The 20,751-nt window shown below is 43.7% G+C and overlaps 1 protein-coding gene across 6 annotated transcripts in view; it reads left to right on the plus strand.

Annotated features, from left to right (window-relative positions):
• Positions 1-20,751, plus strand: part of pald1a (phosphatase domain containing paladin 1a) — a 55,119-nt gene that overhangs the window by 21,308 nt on the left and 13,060 nt on the right. For all 6 annotated transcript variants that reach the window (XM_084342959.1, XM_084342958.1, XM_084342962.1 and 3 more), the window contains exons 16-18: positions 415-555; positions 702-773; positions 4,167-4,307. In XM_084342959.1, the coding sequence (XP_084199085.1) occupies positions 415-555; positions 702-773; positions 4,167-4,307 (354 nt within the window). The remainder of the gene's footprint in view (positions 1-414; positions 556-701; positions 774-4,166; positions 4,308-20,751) is intronic.

Raw genomic sequence — 20,751 nt, forward strand, 5'->3', positions numbered from 1 at the left:
GAGGATGTACTCACAAAACGTGCAGAGAGAGCTCACAGGGTGCTTCTGGTTTCTCATTGTGATGATGAGGTGACGATGAATGAGCCTTGTGCTCCCTCCAGTGGTCCTACCGAGCTATTCACCACAACCACGTCCACATCCACTCATATTTGATCCCATTGTTCATTCTTATTCATTAATTTTCTGGATTCCTATGAGAATTTTTATGTGAATGTAATGTGAGAAAGTCAGATTAGAGATAGAAATCACTTTAATTCATGTGTTTTAAGTAACTATGCATGACCTTCTTCTCAGATTCTGCGTAATTTGTGAATAAACATCAGACTTATATGTTGTTATACCTCCTAATGACACACTTAAACACTTCTCAGATACAGAGATCTTATGGTTGAGTTTGTATGTGTTTGCTCTCAGGAGTTTGATAAGCTGCTGGAGGCCATGAAGAGCGCCCTGGCCGAAGACTCTCGCTCGGCCTTCGTTTTCAACTGCTCTAACGGCAAAGGCAGGACGACGACCGCCATGGTCGTCTCCATTCTGACTCTCTGGCACTTCAACGTAAGACGCCTCCTCGAGTTTCCTACACATTCATTAAGGCCCTCAGTATTTTAATAATGCACTGTAGATTAAGAGTGATCGCATGTGGCTACAATGTTTCCATCATCCAAAATATAAACGTGTAATCTGGTGTCCTTTACCCGCAGGGTTTCCCAGAGTTTGCAGACGACGAGATCGTGAGCGTTCCGGACGCCAAGTACACAAAAGGAGAATTTGAGGTGGGTGCCAAATATTTTCTGTTTGCACTGAATTTTTGTCTTAAAAGTGAAGATTTGTTACTTTCTTTGTCATACATGACAGTGCAGTGAATATATTTGGGTTATGGCGGGTCAGTCAGACATTTTAAGATGTCTTTTTTTATTGTTGGATATTAAACGGAGCCTTTATTCAGTGTTTTCTGGCATTTTATAGATAAAATGATTAGTCAACACTGATTATAATCATTAGTTGTTGTGCTGCGGGACTCGGCGGATTTCCTTTTTTAGTTCTGTCTCTTCTGTCAGTGTTATGTTTCCATCACAGCGTTCATATCAGACACAATCTGTGGTCGCTCAGCGGTTATCAGCAGATAATTAAGAGCGTCAGCAGTGTGTGTGGGGGGTGGGGTTGGGGAAAAAAGTCTCTAAATGCATGTAGCAAAGCTGCATCTTGTCACTGCAGTCCAACTTATGAAAAAGAAAGGTTTGGGTGGATGCTAATGACCTCCTTTAGTTTTGACTTGTCATTGCTGTTCTGTGGCTGCGTTGCATTCACACTGTGACCTCTCTGGTGAGCTTGGATTTCTGTGGGTGGCACCGCTGCGAACGTGAAACGCATTAACGTTTTCTGCACATTCTCCTTAGACAAGCAGCTTTTTACAGATTTCATTAGGGGAAGAAAAAACTGTATTTTAAAACAGCCCTTTTATAGCTTTTTATTCGAAAACCCGCTGTCTGCACCTGTGATTGAAAGCTTCACCCAAACAAAGGCTTGAAGCCGAAGCCTTTCTCCCTCTGCTCTGGGTGGTTTTTCTTGATTCAGAGTTGTGACAATGAGTCAGTGGTTGGGACCTGCTGGCCGTGTCCTCGGCACAGTAAACATGGACACACAGAGAGAGGCCGCGCTCCGCAGGCACACAATGCGGCGTGCCAATCACAGCGGCAGTTTCTGGGATACACAGAGTGGTCGCCACAGAAACCTTGTCTGCCTCCAATTCAGCCTGTGAAGGATGTGTGATGTCGCCACCTCCGCTGGCTTATCTGCCAAAATAGGCGGCGTTTGCTGTGGCTGTGAGGTCCAAAGCATTGAGGGACGGAGCAACTGGTGCGGTTTCCTGGTGTGATATAGAAACTCGAGGTGTGACGTAGTGTCTGATTATCAGTGCGTAGGTGTTTGAAGCATCGTGATAAATATTTGCGTTTTATAGATCTGGTTTAAATTCTATTTTTTTACAAGACAAACGTACCAAATGAGAAATGACATAAGAGTTTGTTCTTTAACTGACCTGCAACTTCACTGTCTTGGGTTCATTTTCACCGATATGGCATTGTTTTCTGCCACAGCAGGCAGTTGTTTTCAGCGAAAAAGCTCTTAAAAACCCGCTGTACACTACCTGCTCAGCCCAAACAGCAGATAAAGACAAGTTTTGTGATTAGCCAGTGGAGCATTTAGCTGTCAAGGAGCCAGATATTTCCCTCAGGAAGAGGTAGAGACAGAAAAACAGACAAAAAAATGAAATTTTTTATCTTTTTTAAGCTTTAACATGAATTGAGCCTTTGTTTGAGCGCACAGGGCATTGTGTATGTTAGATTATCACTTTTACAACCAGAGAGATGGAAAGAGCCTGATCGGATCAAATATAAAACAAACAAGGAACAAAAACAGAACAGAAAAGGAAGTGTACAACCCCATTGTCTTTAAATGTATACATCCGTTTTCCACAGTCTCATAAATCATCCGTTTCTTCCATTTACCGGCAAAAACACATTCTCTCGCTCTGAGCTGATAGGTTTCTTAATATAAAGCTCTCTTACAGTCACTGATCAATAGTAGGGTGAGCAGTCTTGTCATTGCCTCTTTGCTTGTTATCAGTTACATCTTGGTTGAATTTCTATCACTACCGGAGACACGAGGTACATTACTCTGCATTCCTTCGGTTTTACATATCCCAGAAACATTCCCCAACTTGAACATTTTCCTAAATAGTCACACTTGTTTCTGCTGCCCTCAAGTGGCCAAAAACAGGAGCTGATCAACTTGAGTTAAACAAAAAAAAGCCTTGAATACATTTCTTTACTTCAATTTTTGCGTATGTTTGAAGCTTCAAGAAATTGCTTGAATTTTGATCTCTGACCTGAACCATGAAACTGGCTTTTTGTGACTTTCTTAAAGGGGCACTGTGTTGTTTTGGAGAAGAAACTCAAATTTGAATATTTACAATATTAATGAGGTAAAATGTCAGTTTTTTTATTTAGTTTATCCAGCCATGATCGATGGCATATGATCTTTCTCTCCTGCTTACAATCTCTTCCCCAAAACAACCAGATTTAGTTGATGTGTGAAGTCGTGTCCTTTGCAGAATACAGGAAAGTGTAAAGGTTTTATGAAACCTGACACAGATTGTGTGTCAGCGGTCAGGCTGCATGCTGATGCTGCTGATCTGACACACACACTGTGAATGAGAAAACAGGTTTTTTGCCTGCAGGCCTGTTCTGTCCTCTGATCCGGCTCTTTGGGCTTCCTCCCTCTCGGCCTCCTGCTTCTTCTTCCTATCGGTGACATCATTGGTGTTGTAAGTAAACAATCAGCGGGGGGGTCACCAGTGAGGTTTATTAAACTAGATGCTGATGGAAACATTCCCCGTCTGTGCGAGGCCGACGCTGGAAACGAACATGCTGACACACATTCGCACCGATGTTTAAATTAGGTCAGGACACACGCGCACAGATTCTCTTATCGACAGACCTCACAAGAATCACAGTTCGCCTGGTTTGTTTTAATCAGTCTCATTGGATTTGTGTGTATATAATTTGTTCTAATGGTGGTAAAGTATAAAATTACGTATGGCATGATGATGATGGACATTCATTGCACATTGCATACATAAGGGCAGTTCAAATTGCTTCATGAAATGCATTAAAACAGACGGTATAAGACATAAAAACACATTTTTTTGTTGGTTATTTCATTGCACTTCAAGTAGACGTGACTACAAACAGCTGCGTGTTTAGAAAGTATTTAAAAAGACGTAAATCATTTCAAAAGAGGAAATTAGTCAAGTGTGTTTTTGTTCCTTTTTGACAGCGTGATTTCGATACGAGAACAATCAGGTAGCACAACCAGAACATCTGCAAAATAGACCTTGTGTTGAGTGTTTTGTCAACTGAAGGTCTTAGAAAGGCTTAGAAAACCATAACTTGTTATTTTTTTATTTTCAGCCACTAAGCAGAAGAAGAAAAATAAAAAATCAGAGTTATTTAACGTGGTGCACTATTTCTACTGCAGGAGGAGCACTAAATAACATAAAGCTGTGTGAGGAGGGAGGTGTTGTGTCCTTGAAACAACTTTTGAAACATTCTTGAAACTTTTGCTGTCCTGGATAACGAGTGTCGATGTTGCTTTGCGGTGCGCAGGTCGTCATGCAGCTGGTGCGTCTGCTCCCCGACGGCCACAGGATGAAGAGGGAGGTGGACATGGCCCTGGACTCTGTCAGCGAGACCATGACCCCCATGCACTACCACCTGAGGGAGGTCATCATCTCCACGTACAGACAGGTACAGCACACATCCCTGTCGTATTCATTACCTGGTGTTTAAAATACAGGAAAACCAAGAAGAGCGTGAATAGTTGGAGGTGTGTGTGTGTGTGTGTGTTCTTGTACGTCTATCTTTGTGAGGATCAGTTTTGAGTGCGACGTTTTCGAACATTTTGGTCTTCGTCAAGAGCTTGTTTTGAGGATCGAGACTTTTTTGGGGGGTTAATGTAGAATTAACCTACTAACTAGCCAAAAAATGTTGGTGGTTTAAGCAATTTTTCAAGGCTGCAGTGTGTAAGATTTAGTGGCAAATAGTAGTGTTAAGTAAAGAAAATACCCTTCGGGGGCGACCGAGTAGCTCAGTCGCTAGAGCATGCACCACACGTACAGAGGATTTGTCCTTGCTGTAGCGTTTGAATCTGACCTGTGGCCCTTTGCTGCATGTCATCCCCCCTGTCTCCTGTCTCTCTGCAGCTTCACTGTTAAATGAAGCCATGAAAAAAGCAAAAAAGGAAATAATAAGAAGAAAATGCCTTTCGTCTCAACCTACCTATGGTGGGTGCTAAAAATGTGAAAAACCACTCTGCTGAAGAGGATGTGCTTCCTCTGTAGGTATAAAACCCTCATTCTAAGGTAACAAATACACAAGATTCATAGTTTCATATGATTATACAGTGATGAAAACATAGATGTGGATAGTATATTCAATTTCTTCCTATATATCCCTTTAAATGCCCCTAAATCCTACACACTGCACCTTTAATTACTTGTCTATAATAGCCCCTGTCCATTTGTTTTGATCATATTTCAGTCTTTTAAAGCACTTTGTTACTTTGTCAGGCCATGTCAGGGAATGCGTGATGTCATGGAGGACTACAAATACAAGTGTGCCCAATCAATGCGAACTGAAAGTCCAGACGAGTGTTCCACTTTTGTGTTGATTATATACTTCATATTAAGGACAAACAGTTCGAAAGCAAAGAATCATCAAACCGTCCTCTGAAGTTCTGGCAACGTCTTCTCCTCGAGGGGAAATCAAACCCAATTATTTATGAATCTGTGCTCTTCATGCTGAGACACAATCAGCATGTTATTAAGGACTCGGGTGCAGTTTCGCACGAGCCCCCATAGATGGCGTTGAGAACTTGTTTAGGCGTCCTCCGCAGCTGCAGCTCGGACATGAATGAGAGCGATCCAGAGCTCTGTGTGAGCACGAGCTGCAGAGCGTGGAAAACGATTGTTGTGCAACATAACTTATCTGTGAAACTCAATGGAATTCCTTCGGGTCTAAGAGGGAAAAGAGCAGAGCAGGAGAAAAGGCAGGGAAATAAATGATTACTGGTGGGATTTCTCAGGCTTGACCTCTTGAAGTTTTATTTAGTGGGCCTGCTGTGCAATGCACAAGGGCGCACTTGTGCTGTCTATGGCCCGAGTAGTGTGAAATAGCTTATAACGTCAGTTATATAAAGGCAGCTGCTTTGTTTGACACATACATTGGGTGTCCACTGACGAGCTACATTTTCTTCCTGATTTCCTATATTGAATATTCTGGGAGGAAATGCAGGTAAGAAGAAACACACAAGGTAGTATTTCTAATCTTTGCATTGTGGGAAAAAGGATAAAAATAAAGGTAATTTGACATTCAACAATACAAAAAGAGAACAAAATACAAAACAAGCTTTTAGTGGTGTTTCTGGACCAGGTCTCTCCTGATGCTGTGGCCTCTGCAGGGCCACGGCTCGGCTCTGTTTTAGCCATTTGTAATGCAGACTGTAATCATTGTGCCTCTGTGCACCGTCAGCGCGCTGGAGGCACCCGGTCCTGTCTCCACCGTATCAATGGGCCTCATTGTCCCGTGAACCTTGTCTTTCGCCTATATTCTCTCTCAGTCTGTCACTTTCTGATGCCCGGCTCCAGGAAAAGGCTCACTTTCAATTTCAATTAGGTAATTTGTACAAGCAGAAACTGAAATTTTAGACATATATTTTTCACATATTTGTACATTAGGTAGAACTGCACTGACCTCAAACTTACCCAGAATTCAAAAAGATAAATTTGGCTCGAACTTTGGTAGTTTTGGACTTTATCTCTCTTGGTAGTGATGACTTTGGACCCTGTGGTGTTTTACAACAATGTTTTTTACCAGTGGGCCGCCATATTCACACATTCCCGGTGCCAGCTTCAAGCTTTGCTGTCGATTGACATTTGGCGGATGCAAGGCAGCACAGCAGTGCTTCAGCAAAGATGGTGAAGAAGACCGCAAGTGTAAAGAGATTTAAAAATCAGTTTTAGGTGGAAGGAAATGCATATTTTTTTCATTTGTTAGACAGTAGAAGGATGCGAGGTGAGTAACGCCAACCGTGAACAGAGCCTGTGTGTGTTTAAAGGGTAACTCCACCAATTTTACACATTATGTGTGTTTACACTTAATGAGAGTGTGCCTTTTGTGGCTCCAGAGGAAGCTGCACGTACTCTGATAAATTGCCTCCAAGTGATGTCACTCAGTGGCTAAATTGCATTGTGGGTAATGTAGGTGCCAGGGTTTGAAAAGGAAGAAGAATGTGTGAAATAAAAAAGGTTGATATTACATATAGGAGAGCGATGCTAGAAAAACCTGGCGCCTACATCAGCCACTGAGTGACATCACTGGATTACACGCAGCCACAAAAGGCGTTATACTACTTTTAACATATGCAGCAGTAAACACACTTTAAAAGTGGAAAAAAAGGATAAATAAATAAAAACCCTTCCTCGCAATTCCCCTGGTTGTCATCAAACGCTATCGCAACCAATAGAAACGATGCCTAAAACTCCAGAAATAGGACCCAGATTGTACGAAATCAAAATGATCTCTTAACCCTGCTATAGCAGACCTCAGGTTGGCACTCTGTCCCCCTTTCAGCCTTTCCCTTCCTGCCTGAACCAGCAGGCCAGGTGATAAACAGTGCCAGATGTTACTAGAACCCGGCAGGCAGCAGCAGACGAGAGAGCGGGGGAGAAAAGGGGGGAAAGAATAGGGGAAAAATTTCACCCCCACACACTCTCTCTCTCTCTCCCGCTCCTCTCGTAGCCCTCTAAAGCACCCTCCTCCCCTTTGACAGTGGTCGGAAAATGTGTCTTTGATAGAGAAAAAATATATTTACACTGGGACCCGAACCGTCCGCCAGCTCCCAGAGGGGCCTGGGAATGGGTGGAATTGAGGTAGGGGGTTGGTGGTTTTTTTTTTTGAGGAGGCTGCAGCGGTGAGTTCTTCTTAAAGGGCCTGTAAACGCCGACTGTCGACCGAGCGCGACCTCACATTGCAGATGCATCCTCCGACATCAGGTCCGCCGTGGTGGAGAGGTTACTTCCTCTCCTCCTCCTCCTCAGGACTCAGCTACAAGGGCTTTTCTTTCCACCGTCGGGAAGAAAATTGCCTCGAGCGATCTGCACACTGGCTGTTTACTTTGATATTGTTCCCTCTCTTTGTGGAGCTGTGTGTGTTTACAGGTGTGTGATTCACCATCTGACACAGACTGAATTTATTAGAATGATTCAGAGTTGAGCAGGAAATCTAATGTTTACGATCTGACGCGCCAACATCTCTTCCTACACAACTGATTGTTTGTTTTGTCATTAATGTGGCTTTTTTCTTACCAGGATATCTAATCCACAGTTTATATTTTAATGCGATAAAAATAAAACAAAACTAAGAGTTGGGACGCCGTGGACGACAGTAGTAGAGGATAAAGTAGCACATTTTCCTATGACAGGAGAGATCTTTCCATTCCATATGTTTCTTTCAAAAATTAGACCAGACGTCATAAAACTTCTCCTTGGTATTTATTAATTCTTTCCATTAGCGATTCAAATGAGGCAACGTCTGTCATCAGATATCTCCATGCCACACACTACCTAGCTGACAGTTCCTGCAGCTTTTTCTTCTTCTTTTTCCTTTGTGTGGCGGTCGACAACCGTTGTGTTAAGGCGCATCACCGCCACCTACTGTAACAAGACGAGAACAGAAAGAAACAGAAACTGTTAAAGGGGCGCTGGATTAATTACACGATAGTATCGTATATCTATTATTAGAGCCAGAACTTTACTTTTCCCACAGATTATACTTCTACTGTGCATGTGCATGGTTTCACGACTTCTTTTACGGCTCAATACAGAGTGCCGTGCCGTGCCGCGGCGTGCCAGTGCAACGACGACATCGGCTGATATGTCTTGGTTCAGCTGCTACGATTTGCTTCTGGGGGGGAAGGGGCAGGATTTGTGTCATGCAGCCAGTCTGTCTCTTTCTTATAATGTCTCTGGTTGTATCATATTTCTCTGTCTGTCCAGTACATCTGTTAGCTTTAGCATGTGTAGTGTTCCCCTTTGGACCACCAGGCTGGGGATTGTCTAGCCTTGTCAGATTTACCTTGACCAGGGCTTCACACTGCGTGCACAGAGAGGATATGATCATTGAAGCTCGCTGGGTTCCACCTAGACTCTCAAGAGTCTTTTCAAAACAAAGAGAGCAGAGTTAAGAAACCTGACTTCTGATCCTGTTTGCTGGGCGATCTCTTTTTAAAAATCAAAAGCTTTTTCACTCAGGTGGTGAGAAACGCACAGAGTGAGAGTGAATGAGCGGCGAACCATGTGAATGTGTGTGTGTGTGTGTCCAAAGAAAGGCCCTCATGGTTTGGACGGGGCAGTGGAAAAATATTTTCAGAAAGGGGAGAATGCTGCGAGCAGGTTTCCTCGAGGAAAGGTAGTGGACGTCTTTCGGAGAGAAGACGGGGGGGAGGAAGAAGTGGGGCCAAGCGCTCCGTGTTTAGAGTGGTTGAGGGGACCACCGCAGCACCGACAGCCAGATTAATTTTACTAAGAAAAAAGCGCAGGGGATTAAAAGGAAAGAAAATGAGAAAGGCGGCCATGCTGCAAGGTTAACGAACCTTGTTATCCTATTTGGAACTCGTTTTTTTTGCAGCTTTGTATGTTAATCTCAGCTATATTCAATGCTCCTCTGGCTGGAGGGTCTTTTGTTTCAACTGTTTTCTTCTCAATTAGGACGACCACTTGACACAAGTGGGCCAATTACAAGGTGGGGTCGATGACGGCCAAAGGAAATATTGGCAGGAAAAACGATCCCCCACCTGAACCAGAGACAGGTTGTTCTTCTCCTCGCCTGAGGTGCGTGTTGACTCACGGCTCCTGAAAAGAGCCTCTTATTTAGATCCAGCACAGAGTGTGAGGGAGCAGAGTGGGAGAGCCGGGGGTTGTTGTTTTTATTCATAATTTCCAGCCTCTCGCATGCCAATGCCAATAGCAACGTTTGCTGCGGCTGTCTGCAAAAATGACTGAACCCATCTGAGCAGGTGCAGCCAGCTGAGGTATTTGGACGTGCATAACACCGTCTCTCTGTGCACCTCTTAGTGCAGAGAGTAGTTGTGTGTCGGGGGGGTTGTTGCAGGCAGCTGCTACGAGTCAGCTGCTATTCAGGAGCTCAGTTATTTTAAGTGTACTTTCCACAGCTGTAAATGACTTCAGATGATCTTTCTAATACACCTAATGTGCGCTCTGGTGTCCAACATGACGTGATCCGTGAGAATCGACTTAAAACGGTGTCATCATCGATGCTCTTTGTGTCTTGTTGAACATTTGCAGCAGATACCACGAAACAAAAACTAAATGTAACTAGATTCTTCTGACTTTCTGATACCAGAGAGTTTACGCAAACAAAAATTTGAATGAGCCATTTCTATTTTTCTGTCAGCGGACTAATCATGCTCCCTGCGTGGAATGATTCCAGGGTGGGCTTTTTTTCGATGCCGCACCAGGTGATTTCACTGATTGCTGCGTTGTTTTTTTTTAAGTCGAGCTGCTAATCAGTGAAAATCACTTCAAAACCCCTAAATTCTAATCACATTCAGAGTTCAGACCACCTGTTCAAGCCTTTTCCACCAACTTTCGTTTGAAATTTGAAGTGTTTTGTCACTAACCCTGACTTAAAATGCTATTCTCAACAGAATGACACCTGTGAACTACGTACTTTTGGTCTCTGACTTAGTCATAACTGGAAATAAATCAAAGTTTTCTTTCAATATAGTTATTATTTACTGTGGGAACAACATCTAATTCTCAATACTTTGTTTCATGTAGGTAATTTTTTCTCTTATTGTGAAGCTGCATGAGTTTCGGTTACCGAGTTTCACATCCAGCATAAAGCAGCATGGAAGCTCGCTGGGTTTCTAGCTCTCACCACCTGTTGTTTTTCCGGTCAAAATTCAATATTGTTTTTATCCTGCTGAAAGAAAAAAAAAGAAATGTTTCTGTTATGAAAAGCCAATTCTTATTCAGCTGCCACTCCACACTGGGCAAGTAGTGCTCTGTACTATTATGAGAAAAAAAGCTGCAGGTCGTCTTTTGATTCTAGGGAGCCATTTTTCCGCAATTACAGCCTTGTAAGCACACTTGATAAAACAGAAACAATTCACTAGAAATGAAAAGGAAAAATCTTTGTTGCTCAGTTGAAAATAGTAAATGGACTGAACTTACATGGCGCCTTTCTAGTCTTAGCAACCAATCACAAGCTCGCTTTACAACACAAGTCAGCATTCACCCATTCACACACAGGTTACCATGAAAGGCGCCACCTGCTCACCAGGAGCGATAACCATTCGTACCCGCGCATTCACCGATGGAAGCGATTTGGGGTTCAGTATCTTGCCCAAGGATACTTCGACAAGGAAACTGCAGGGGCCTGTAATCGAACCACCAACCTACCGATGGGTCAGGCCATTCGCAGCTACAGCTTAGCTTTGTCTCAAATGACCCGTAGGCTAGCTCATGGTGGCTAATTCTAGCTCATCATCAAAGATATTGCTTTGTAACATACATTACTGATTCAGTTTGCTGCCTTTTTGACTTCACTATCAGGTTTCATCTTTCACTATTCCCTGTTGTTTAGCGACGGTAACAACAGTCTTGCTTTAATGTGAAACTAACTTTTGCTAAAAAGCATCTAAAAAACGCTAAGCGGTTGCAATGTAAATGTATAAATGAGAATGGATATTGAAATGCCAAGGAAAAACTGAAACAAGCACTCCATTCAATTGTTTTCTTAGATTATTTTTCGATGACAGTTATTTATTCTAGGACTAATACGTTAGGTAATAACAGGTATTTCATTGCCTATTAAACCTCATTCTTGGATAAATGTGTCGCGGTGTCCATCGGCTGTGAATTTCAGTAAATACCTTCATAAAAAAACATTGAGCGAGACCTTCGTTTTGCATTAAATTACAGTCAACAATACAACTCTGAAAAGTAGCCTTTCTGCACAACAGTGTCCTGAAGAAACCTTTCAAATATGCTTATGTAGAGGCTCATGCACATGGATTTCTATTGCCAAGTTATCTCTATTTAAACATGCAGAATAGTGACATGTATCTTACTTTCCACTCGGACCATGCAGTCGCTTCACTCCCTCGTCCACTTAATACATCGCGTCCACCTCTGCGCCTCTTTGAATTGTTTCCAAACATATCATAACGCATTGTCGTTCCCAATAATGAAAAAAAATGTTGAAGGCAGTACAGAGGTAATCTGCAATGTAACAAGCAGCTACTGTATGTGACTGCATGAATCAAAAATCACTCACTGGCCTTTGCTTCAAATCTCTGTTTTATTTTTGGATTTGTGATGCAGCAGCCACTGCCAAAGGCCTCCGCAGTCATCATAGTACTGTGTGTTTTATTTCAGACGTTCCCTGCGAGGGATCGAGCTCTCGTGCTCTGCCTCACTCCCCACATGCTGACCGCTTCAGAAACCGTTATGTTTTTCTCAGTCTGTCCCCTGAATAACTGAACTGCCCTGGCCTGCCCTTTGCCCTGACCTCCCTCATGTCCCCCACCCCCGTCTCAACCACAAGGCCCCAGGACAGCGCTTCAGACCTCGCTGAGCCCGGCACAGAAGGGTTGCCATTTCCTGCCCCCACACACTAAACCTGTCATTGCCCCAGGCCCACAGACCAGGAATAACTACCTCCAAAACCATGCGTGAGTGTTTAAACATGCCCCCAGTAGCTGTGGTCATGGTATCTGACGGATCCTGCTAAGCCCCAAATCATTTCACCAGGAAAAGGCCCACCTTCTTCTTTTTTTTTTTTTGTCTAAGCTTTCACACTAGCTAGCTACTGTCACTGAACAAATACCTACTGGGAACACAATCCCAGTGGGGAAGTCACTCAAATGCCAACCATGTGGGAAATGCAGAAGTCGTGACTTGGTGGAGTCGCTCCAGGAATTGCACTTTTGCGATGGCCCCAGCGGGGGAAGCCATGTTTCATACGTGAGGACAGTTGAGCGACAGATGAATCCCGTGTTAACGACGCCATAACTACTCCCGATGTGCCAACGGCTCACACGGGTCAGCGAGGAACATTCAGATCTGCCTTGTCCAACATGTTTTTTCTTTCCCACAGTGGGACGCAAAATGCTTTCTTCCTGCACTCTGTTTCTCGAGGTAATCATTATGGGAACGTTTTTTATATGTGCTGGCGGTAAATTGAGGTCAAAAATACATTCTTTGTGAATATAGTAACCGCTTGAAAGCATTACGTGCAAAGATTGACGTGAACAGGTGTTGCTGTTTGTGTGACTCATCCTTAGTGAGGACAGAAAAAGTAATCAAGCCTTTAGGCACAGCAACAGCCACACGTGGATATAATAACCATTAGACAACAGGAAAAGAAATGTTTTATACCGAAAAAGGGAGACAAAATCCTTATCGCAATCGGGGCAAAAACTGTAGGGTGGCGCAAAAGCATCGTCCTTTGATTTGCCGCCAACTCTTTGCCGTCTGTGTTTTGTGATTCAAACACATCTCGTGTGACGTGAACATAGCTGTGCGGTTGTAAGCTCACTATACAGATATCAGCGTAGAGGCTGACGTGTTCGTGTCAATTGAAAATGTTTGCCTGTTTGTGGGTGCTAAGTGGAACCATCCAGTTCTTAAGGTCGTATCCACCGGGGATCTCTAACTGTCTGCTCCAGCTCTCTTGGCAGCACTGTGGCTAACAAACATCATCATCTTCGCAGCAGCTTTGCGGCTTCCTCAGAGGATAAAAGCCGACCATCGATACATTTGCTTTCTATTAACCGCCAGCAGCGACACGAACATCATTCGGTCGAAATTTGATTCGAAGAACTCCAGTGGGGTTTTGAGCATTGAATGTCTGATTAGCTGTAGCTCGCAGACATACCATTTTTAATGCCCCAGTGCTGGGTTTGCATGCGCAAGATATTTTGATAGCCCCGTAAATGATTGATTCACAGTGGGAGTCGACATGAGCTCCCTTGCCAGGCATGTGCACGTACAGAATGTACCATAATGCGTGCGGTTACTGCGGGCAGATATTCCAGTCTCTGTGTAGGCTAAGTTGATGAGCCCTGTCTCCTCCTGTGGCTTTTGTAATCTCTGCTCTCCAGACACGTGATGCATCTCGGCTTGTTCTTCTGAGAAATTGGCTTTTTCTCGTCAAATGCTTATTGACGATTGATTTTACAGCACATTCCTTCAGTAGGGTTATTTTTTTAGGCTTTTCTGACCTTTTCTTGTAACGTCATGAGAACATATCCGAACTTCTCGCATTCACTTTCATGCCCTTGGCTAGATGGATAGATTGTTCGATGGCAGATCTCTTCGCACAGATTGACACAGCTCGCCCCTAAAATCCACCTCAACCTCCACTTCATGATTTAATCAGCGTAGTGTGGCTGAGCGACTGGAAAAAGACAGACAGAGGATTGGAATCTGTAGAAACCATTAACATAAAGGCATCTCCTTCCCCTCCTCTGACTGGCTGCTACATGGCCTCTGTGCTCCTTTTTTTTTTGTTTTTTTTAAAGAAGGAGTTTTGGGCACCATCTTGATCCATAAAGATCAGTTCTGCAGCTTGAAGCCAGATGATGTATAACTTGGATTGCTCTGCTACTGGCCAAGCTGGCAGGCGGCAGACTGGATGGGTGGATGGTGGGGGGGGGGGGGGAACCCAAAAACATCACATACATGAGCTTGTTGGCTTCATGCAACTTTATTACCCACTAATAATAATATTGTACCTTTCTAATGAAAGTTAGACTGCTTTACAAAGACTTCTACATAAGTTAAAATACATATAGCTTTTAAAAAGTAGACAGGATAGAAAAGAAATAATGATGATAGGAGCTTTCACTTAGAGCATAGGTGGAGCGCTAACCAACAGAGTGAAGGTTCGATGAGGATCATATTTTTCATTTTGACATGCTATAATTTAGCACCAGTCTTGTATGGCATTCACAAGAGAGCACAAAAATAGCAGCAAAGTTATTAAAATTGCCTGCTGTGAAAGTCTGATGCTGAAAATGAGCTCTGAAGTTGACATGAAAGGCTTTTGAAAATATGTTGTACTCCTTCAACAGCTGTGTCGATACCCCAACGTGGCATTTGGTGCGTTTCAAGACCAATGGATGATTTAAAGACTGGTAAAACGGGCGCAGGGGTAATGAATGTTACCACCAGGATGTAAGTTAGCTTTCACATCGCAGCTCGGACTGATGAAAGTTTAGCCGTGTTTGAAATGGTAGAGTTTTAGCCGTCCAAGAATGGGAATTGTAATAACCGTTAACTTCTTTTTAGTTATGAGTCGGCGTGGTCAGGTCAGAGCAAAGGCATATCTTTAAATGTCACTCATGTCATAAAGTTTAGATGTGGCGTCTGTCGGCTTGAATGGAAAGAAGTCTAAAGATTTGCAGTTGGGTGCTGGTTTGTAATGAACCCACCTGAACATCAGCATGTATACTTGACTTTGAGTTGTCTGTTGATTGAGTCACGGAGCCATGTGTAGGCTGCCTGTCCACTCCGGGCAGGTTGGGGTTTGGTTTAGGATTTGGGTGGGAGGTGTTCTCGCAGAATCTCATGAATGGCTGCTTGTGCAAACCTGGGTGGGAAGGGCCAATATGGATTGGCCTTTTTACCTCAGCAACCCCATCAGCTGGTAATTGGCCCCATATGTCAAGCAGACGGACGTCTCCATAATGCGCACTTCTCAGTTCAGTCCTCGCCCACATGAGCCCGGAGACCTTTACACGGTTGTCTGCCATCATTGAGGGATTAAACTGTGGGAATAAAGTTTATAGTACAAAGTCAGAGCCAGAGCCAGATCCTCTTCAGATGATTTCCATTGACATTTTATGTTCTCATACACCCACACGTTGTTTCCTGCTACAAAATAACCCCTGACGTCAGTCATCAGTGTCCTCTCGAAGCTCCGAAATCTTCCCATATAAGAAAGTAAAGAGGAGGAAACTCGAGCGAAGAGTGAAAAGAGTAAACAACACTCGCAGTGTTTCTTGAGGTGGCTGTATCTTTAACCAGAAACAGAAAACAAGCCTTCAAGTCCCAGCTGTGAGGAAAGACCACAAACTCGCTGACTGTCTTCATACCATTTGGCTATTTCATCTACTAATGTACTTAACTGAATGACCAATAAGAGGTCTCTCTTTTAGTGGCTGCCTCTGCTGCTGATTCAACATGCTCAGCTGGCTGAACGGCTGCCAGTAAGAGCAGATCAGTGCCAATGCTGCCTGACACACCACAACAACTTGAGGCAATAGGCCGTCCCAACAGAAGATTATTGCCAACTGGGCACTGACCGCATAATAAACCAGCTGAATTGGGCCTGCCAGGCGAATGTCAGGGGTCAAAAAAACAGCTGATACCCAAAAATTGCTTTCCCGATCCTCCACTCTTGGACGTGCGTTGGCTTTTCTGTGCTGTCTGATGTTTTCATCACAGCTTTTAGTGCGAGAGTCTCAAAGTGGAATTGATAAACTGGCCTCTGAGAGAGATGTCAGTGCTGTCAATGCCTTTCACACACACGGACAACACTGCTGACTGATTCACTGCGGGAGATGAAATTAGACAGAAGTTGCTAGTGCCCTCAAACACTGTGATGATAAATCAATAGCACTCACCAGCTAAGGATTGACTAACATCTCTGTTAGTATGTGTGTGGAAGGAGAGCGCTGGGGGGGGGGGGTTCACATCGTCACTGTGATTTCAGCCCGTAAATAATCTTTTTGTACGAATGCCGAGCACTTTCTGACGACATGAGATTTTCAGGTCGACCCGTCATCCCTTTTACATCGAGGACCACATGTTGGACTGCCGAACATGTGGAACCCTTTTATACCAAAACCTCGAGACGCGCCTGTTTACACAAGACACAGGCACGGGTCAGGCAGTGTGTCTCATATATGGTGGTGTTTATCTTTAATACACCTACACCTGCAGGCCGCAGGCTGTGACGTTTATCCTGGGATTATTGTGAACTTTCTGACGTGTTTGAATTAAAGGACAGAGACTGAAACGGTTGCCCGGGGCGGTCTCGAATCACTCGCAGGTATCGAGGGCATTTATGCTGTTGCTTCCAAGTACATTCCCTTTTTTAAAGGGAGATCATAGACAGATTGTTACATAGAAGTGAAGTTTTCATTGCCTTTGTTTGTTGATAAGGGAGACCACTCTGTGAATCATATGACCTCAAATGACTGTTCCAGACTGCATTGTCCTTGCATCCACTTAACGGCGTTATGGACACAGAGCGTCTGCTCCTCAGCAGGCACATTTCCATCAGTTTCGAGCTGATTTTCTGAATCGTTTTGTATCTTACAGCGTAATGACCACTCTGTTGCAAAGTGTCTTTATGTGAGGTGCATTAGCGTCAGGAAACGCATCTCTTGTCCTCTTTACATTTTTTTCTCTCTCTTTGCTTTTTCTTACTTCCAGACAAGGAAAACTAGTTTGATTACACAAGTTAGCACAAAGTCGGTAAGAAAAAAAATCTGTGCTGCTTGTACTGAGGAGTACGAGATGAAGGTTTCCCAGTCATACATTTAACAGAAAGCTGTCACTTCTCATTAGTGGTAGCTCGGCCTTCACCTTCTTAACCGCTCACTTCCACATTGTCCTCGCTTAAAGCTCTGCTCGGCCGACCAGCATTCCTAGACTCTCTCAACAATGGTATGCGGTCTGTGTTTGGCCGGCCTCCCATCCCACCCGGGACCTTGGAGAGCCGAGGACGTTCATCATCACACCTCAGCGGTCGGCTGACTTACAGCTTCACCTTTGATGGCGAACGAGGACTGACCGGTCGATCCTTTTGGTCTGACCAGACGGGATGAGAGGATGCTGTACTTCCAACTTTTTTCCTTGTTTCGCCATCTCAGCAGAACGTTTTCTTCTTTATCTTCGAAAGATTATGAAATTGCTTCACCTTTTGGAATTAGAAATATATATTTTTATCGTGTATATCAAGTAATACATTCTTGACTTGACTCAGCAAATAGCTGCGTATGATTATCAGTACAGTACAGGGTTTTCCCAGAACTTAAAAAATGTAACCCATGCAAACCCAAAGCCCTTCAAGGCTGTCTCTTTTACATGGAATGGAAGACATTTGCTGGTTCTTCACCGCATCTTCCCCAACATTGTTTTCTGAAGGGATTTCTGAGAGTGCACCAGAGTCCACTCAACCACACACATGGCTCGGTCGATGCAGACAGACAGATGGCAGCCACAGAATTAAGGTTCTGCACATTGTAGAGGTGTGATTTATGTAATCTCTGCAAACTGATCTGAGAACATGTGTGTTTCTACATATGTGTGTGTTATGAGATCGGTATTTGGCCCTGGCTCGTGCGCAGATAGCTGGCAGGCTTTGGCACTGAGGATTTTCAGGCTACGAGATGAAATGCTGAAAAGCCCCCTGGGGTAGCAGGGCGCACAGGGTGATTGGGTTCACCGCCAGTGTTCACCTGCTCTTGCCACTGTGGTCAGCGTGGACTGAGAGAGATTGGAGAAAGTGACGTCTGTGCGTGCTTTCTTTCTTCCTCTGTGTTCGGGGGGACTTGATAAGCAACAGACAGCACATCTACTGTTTGCCTAGGTGTAGTTTCTCCTCCGCTCTGCTGCAGATGCTTGGAAAACTGGGATCCGACCACGGCTGTTTGGGAATGAACAGGAAACCCTACTCATTCCCCTTCTCTCTCTATTGCGTCATTCAGCTCTGGAATGACTGTATTATGGTGCACAGTGCACATTTTTCAAATTACCCTGAGTGCTAGCCCACCTACATGTTAAACTTTACATTATTCTCTGTGCAGCCCCCACAATGTCTTTAATATACTTCCCTAAAATGCTGCTAACTGTGTGCAGATAAGCTGTTAACTCTGTTTAATCCATCAAAAAGGACTGTTTTGACTGCTCTGATTCAAGTGTTTTTTGAGGCTTGAGCTACAGTAGATGAGTGCCGAGTCCTGATTGGTATACGGCTCTGAACACAGATGTGAATGCACCCAACACTCATCGAGGACGCATTTGAGATCCAATCACTCGGACCACATTCAGGGCAAATCTGTGAAAGAAGAGGACATTTTATTGACAGTAAACATGTCAAATTTTACAAAATACAGTAAACCGTAACCAGTATAGACTACTTCTGCGAGGCCTGTGGAGGAAGTCCCCAGACTCCATTGAAAAATCACTGTTTTTTGAGTTGTCGAGTTATGAGAAACTTTATAACCTCTTATGACCTATATCGGCTTTTGTGAGGACACATAGACCACGAGCACACAAACGCTCATTAGCGGTTGAAGAACTGCTGACAGTTCGTGGAGCTACGCTACACCTCGTCCCTGCTTGTTACTGTCTCTTAACCCCAATTGACATATTATCCAGTCCAGCACGCACCTCGCACTTAGCGACACAGTCACACAGCTGGTTGGCAGACCTTTTAACTTGACACCTGGAAGTCCTCAAGGCTCTTAGCTATCAGGAAAAAAGAATAAAAGAACGATATTAAGAGGAAAAACATCATGACACCGACTCGTCACGGTCATGAAAGCCTTTTAGCACTGAGCTCCTCAAAGCCTATAATTGAAGAGCAACCCAATTATCAGCCTTACTTTGTCAGACATGGCATGTAAGGGTGCTGTTGCACAGTTGCCTCTTTGCTAACTTCTGCTTTGATAGGTTACTTTCTACAGGCTAAGGTGGACTGACACTGTTACCTCTCACCCCTCTGTAAACTGCGCATAGCCCTGTGAGAGTACTATTATCTTGCCTCTGGAATAACAATCAAGGGAATTATAGGAGCATCTCATACTTTGGATAATTGCACTGCTTTGTTGCTTCTGAACATAGGGCTTTGCCATGAAAATTCGAATCATTTTGTAATTATCATGCCCCCACCATGTAACTATGGTGTTTATTGATAAATACAGGGAGTAAACAACTCTCGCAAATACTAGGGTGAAGCGTGGGTGACGTTTTTGTACACGGCTTACCAGCTGAGCTCCTTCCAAATGTCAAAACTGCTTTCTGCCCGTGGGGTTTCTTCAAAGACAAAAGGGGAGAGAAGATTAAAGTATACGATACGAGAGGATGGTCTACCTGTGGAGAAAGTTTCTTACTTCACTTTGTCGTTGCTGTCACATAACTATGATCACCCACGTTGTGTAAATCACAAGGTGCTGGGAGGGCTTTCAAGGCCAAGCTGGCAGATGGTTGTGTTTTCTGTGTCAAGGTAAGTACAGGCATGAAAAAGCAGGATACACTTCATACACGGTGACTTACTATAACCCATCTCTGCTTATTTATGTAGCTGTTTAGTAAGCGTGGGTGAAAATAATGGCAATCACAATCCACAATGTAAACTACGATCTGTTCGCTCAAATTAGAAATGGCCTGCAGGCTTCAGCCAGACTTGAAATAGCCTATACATTTCTACATTTGCACAGTTTAAACACTATATTGCACTAAGGATCGTCCTTTAGTCAGAGATGTTATGTGAAGTTTGGAAACCGAAGTCCAAAAGAGGACGTTAAATACAGTAATCTGTTAATACTGCTGCGTATAAATGGCCATATTTGAAATCTACACAGTTGACTTCTCGTGTAAAATACTTGGGGTTAATCGAAAATAAATCTCCAGCGTCTCTTCAGGCTGAAACATGAGCTCTTATCCCATTTTCATACTGAGCATGGTATTACGACAGGTTTCATCTACTAAATTACTGTGGTTTCTCCTTTTTAATGATCTTTTTATGTCTCTTTCAAAGCGTGTAACACCGTGAACTTGTTGCTGAGAGCTTTCTCTTCCTCAGCCTTGGCTTTTTTTTTTACGGTGTATTGCCTATTAATTATTCAAAGCTGTTGATGTGGACTCACAATACGTGTTTGCTGCTGTGCCTGCACTTTAGAGGACACAGACCCTCTGTTGGTTGAGCTGGTGGCCTGAGGGAGACTAAGATAAACAATATTATGTTGGCGCTAAGCGGAAATAATGTCCATGCAGGCAGGGGTGGGAGGTTCGAGGGGATATAGGAGAAACACAGCGCAGGAATGAGGACGTTATATAAGCGCGACACATGCCTAATCTCATTGATCGTCCAA

Source organism: Pagrus pagrus (genome assembly GCF_965226575.1).
Source record: "Pagrus pagrus genome assembly, chromosome: 21".
Taxonomy (NCBI): Eukaryota; Metazoa; Chordata; class Actinopteri; order Spariformes; family Sparidae; genus Pagrus; species Pagrus pagrus.